This window comes from Mycteria americana, unplaced genomic scaffold, assembly GCF_035582795.1.
Source record: "Mycteria americana isolate JAX WOST 10 ecotype Jacksonville Zoo and Gardens unplaced genomic scaffold, USCA_MyAme_1.0 Scaffold_46, whole genome shotgun sequence".
Taxonomy (NCBI): Eukaryota; Metazoa; Chordata; class Aves; order Ciconiiformes; family Ciconiidae; genus Mycteria; species Mycteria americana.
The window spans coordinates 1,138,766-1,142,311 of NW_027445633.1; the positions used below are offsets into that span (position 1 = coordinate 1,138,766).

Consider the following 3,546-nt stretch of genomic DNA (forward strand, 5'->3'; position numbering starts at 1 on the left):
AGAGCTCCAGCAGAGCCGTGCTGCAGCTCTCCAGCCACGTGCCCATGTCCCTCTGCAGAGCACAGGGCTGAGAACAACAGCCCAGAGAATTTCATGTTGGGGAGGTGTTGTGCACAGCTGGGTGAGGGTAACGCTGTCCTGAGTGCCCGGCTGCCTCTCCCTTTGCCTCTCTAAGCTCACTGCATTTTTCCTTGTTTCTCCACTTGTCTGTGATATTGTTAGTGTTATCTTGTTCCTGCTGTCAGGGTGTCTGGGGAGGTGGAGTTTCAGCTGCAGAGTCACACACTGATCTTGTGTGTCCTTTCATGCAGGTGTTTCCACGAAAACAAGTGTCCCAGCTTTCCTCTAAGCTGTGGGACTGTGGGCAATGCAGTCAGCGCATCTAGGGAATGAGCTGAATCTCCCTTACTCAAATGCCATCATTAGGACCCTTGGCTATCTCCTTGAGGTTTCCTTCCAAGCTGTGAGCTTCCCTCCAGGATGCAAACCTGTCCTATAGCATCTTGGTGTTATCTGAAAGCCCCACGTAGAAGCACAGACATGCTACGACAGAGAAAATGCTGTTGGGTTTGTGAAATGAGCCCTGTGTGTCCCTGGCTAGAAGTGGGGTGCTGAGACCTTGAGAAAGGGTGAGGCATTTACCCTTTCTGTGGTGGATCCGTCTGCTCTCAGCAGAGCCAGGTGGTTTTCAAGGGTAACATGGGCGTGTGATCACCCTCCACCTCAGAAAGCTGTAAGCCCAGAGAAACTGGGAAGTAGACAGAGAGACCAGGACACCAGCTCCCCTTACTCTCCACTAAGCCACAACCAACCCTCTTGCCTCACAGCACCCACTCCGTTCTCCCTGAGGCAGCAGAAATGCTGAGGGTTTCTGACATCCAAGAATACTCGCCAGGGGAGGTGGGGGGCAGCTATAAAAAACCCCTAAACCTCTCAAATTGCCTTTACCATGCCCATTCCTTTACCACAGGGAGTGCAGATGCTGGCAGGCCCTTCTGCGTTAGCAGTGGTTGCACAGGAAAAAGTTGAACACCAGGACTGGTCCCTGCCCCTACCCACTTCTGCATTGTGGGGCTGACTTATCAAAAGCCCTTGGGCAGATGCCCTGCTCTTCATCGCACACGTGGCCAGCACCAATGAGGGCTGCAGACACAGAGCTGAAGGAAGGTCTCAGAGAAAAAATGGGTGTCTGTGTGTAGCAGGGGGAGGGTCTATGGGAAATGGCTTTGATTTTTGTCAGAGAAGTCTTCTGTAAGCTGTGACTGACTTTTTCTCCTATGACAATGCCCCATGCACAGAGGCAGCAGATGTCCAATAGCAGCTCCATCACCCAGTTCCTCCTCCTGACATTTGCAGATACACGGGAGCTGCAGCTCTTGCACTTCTGGCTCTTCCTGGGCATCTACCTGGCTGCCCTCCTGGGCAACGGCCTCATCATCACTGCTGTAGCCTGCGACCACCGCCTCCACACCCCCATGTACTTCTTCCTCCTCAACCTCTCTGTTCTTGACCTGGGCTCCATCTCCACCACGGTCCCCAAAGCCATGGCCAGTTCCCTGTGGGACACCAGGGCCATCTCCTACACAGGATGTGCTGCCCAGGTCTTTCTGTTTGTCTTCTTCATGTCAGCAGAGTATTCTCTTCTCACCATCATGGCCTATGACCGCTATGTTGCCATCTGCAAACCCCTGCACTACAGGAGCCTCCTGGGCAGCAGAGCTTGTCTCAGCATGGCAGCAGCTGCCTGGGGCAGTGGGTCTCTCACTGCTGTGCTGCACACGGCCAATACACTGACAATCCCCCTCTGCCATGGCAATGCCCTGGACCAGTTCTTCTGTGAAATCCCTCAGATCCTCAAGCTCTCCTGCTCACACACCTACCTCAGCGAGGTTGGGATTCTAGTGTTTTCTGTCTGTTTAGGATTTGGGTGTTTTGTTTTCATTGTGCTGTCCTATGTGCAGATCTTCAGGGCCGTGCTGAGGATCTCCTCTGAGCAGGGACGGCACAAAGCCTTTTCCACGTGCCTCCCTCACCTGGCTGTGGTCTCCCTTTTTTTGATCACTGCCATGTTTACCTACCTGAAGCCCCCCTCCATCTCCTCTCCATCCCTGAATCTGGTGATGGCAGTTCTGTACTCGGTGGTGCCTCCAGCAGTGAATCCCCTCATCTACAGCATGAGGAACCAGGAGCTCAAAGATGCAGTGTGGAAACTGATAATGGGTGTTTTTCAGAAGTAACAAACTTGTGCATAGCAGTTGTAATGTAACCCATTACAGCCTCAGCCTGTCTTCTGTATTTTTTGTTGTTTGTGCTGGTTTTTTACCTGTGAGAATGGTGTCCTCCCAGTTTTAATTCACTGTCTGCTTTTCTTTTCTGACCGAGAGGCTGTGTAAATGAGGAGCCGTGCTTTCTGTGTGTTTAAACAAAATAAAGGGCCCTTCACTGACTTTTTTTTTTCCTGAGATCCTTCCTCCAAGGCCATTTTGGAGGTGCAGGGTCAGTTCCTTTGTGCAGAGTTGGAGGGGACAGGAATCCCGGCAGGGAGCACTGCCAGGGAGCACCAGCGCTTGCTCTTCCAGGGCTCTTCTCTTTCCGCTTCCACATTCTCTTTCTGATCCCTTGCGTTGGTGTAAGGCCTGAATGCTCTGGCAGCTTGGTCACAGTTGTGCTGCGTGGCAGTCCTGTGACCGCAGGCAGGGACAGGCAATGGGCACTTCTGTGACACGTCTGGCATCCATAACAGTGTTTCCATAAAGAAAGGTGATCTCCTGAGTACAGTGCCTGAAGGCTTAGGTCTTCTTTCAAAGTTGCTGTCAAGAAGAAGCTCAAGAAAGTGCCCTGTTGAGGAAAACACCAGTGAACAGCTAAAGTGTGTGAGTGTGCAGGGCGGGGGCACGCAGCAGTGTCCCTTGCACAGCCAGGCCTCCAGGGACAGACTTGAAGGACCAGCAGAGCAGGGGCTGGTCTGTGACCTTGTTTGCTGGACACCCTGGGCAAGGTGCCCCAGGACAATCCTCACAGACCAGCCCCTTGCAACCGTCATTCCTAGCACTGGCCTCTCACCCCAGCCCGGAGAGGTTGTTTGTCCGTCCATGGAGGGACACTGAATGACTAGGTCAGAAGTCCATGTTTGCATTGTTCACAGGAGACTTAAGCATGCACATCGTGTGCGTGTGGGGAGGTGAACCCGAGTGAGCACAAATGCCATCAGCCATTCCTAGAGGTGCCATGAAGGCCAGTGGGACAGACAGTGCCTCGAGGTCACTTCCCTTTGAGAGTAACGTCCCCTGGGAAACCAACCACCTGAATGCAGCACTGGGATGTGCTTCTGTGAACCGAGGTCCCTGTGTCCATTCCTCACACCATGGGGCATCTCAGAGAGGTGCAGAGCAGGGCGATACACCGCAGAGCTGAGGTGCCTCCCAGCCTCTGGGAGTGGCAACAGGAGGCCAGAGAGTCACCATGCCTGCTGCAGTGCACTGCCTCCGCGTGTGCAAGGGAAGGACTCGTGCCTCTGAACACCCCTGTGTGCATGAGGAGTGCATG

At 53.5% G+C, this 3,546-nt stretch overlaps 1 protein-coding gene across 1 annotated transcript; it reads left to right on the forward strand.

Moving 5' to 3' along the window:
• The first annotated feature begins 1,283 nt into the window (after positions 1-1,283).
• Positions 1,284-2,237, forward strand: LOC142403898 (olfactory receptor 14C36-like). Its single transcript, XM_075490197.1, has one exon. The coding sequence runs from the start codon at positions 1,284-1,286 to the stop codon at positions 2,235-2,237; it is 954 nt and encodes a 317-aa protein (XP_075346312.1).
• The last annotated feature ends 1,309 nt before the right edge of the window (positions 2,238-3,546 follow it).

Bases quoted from the DNA above. Each gene is read 5' to 3' on its own strand.
- LOC142403898 (XM_075490197.1), top strand. From the start codon at position 1,284: ATGCCCCATGCACAGAGGCAGCAGATGTCCAATAGCAGCTCCATCACC.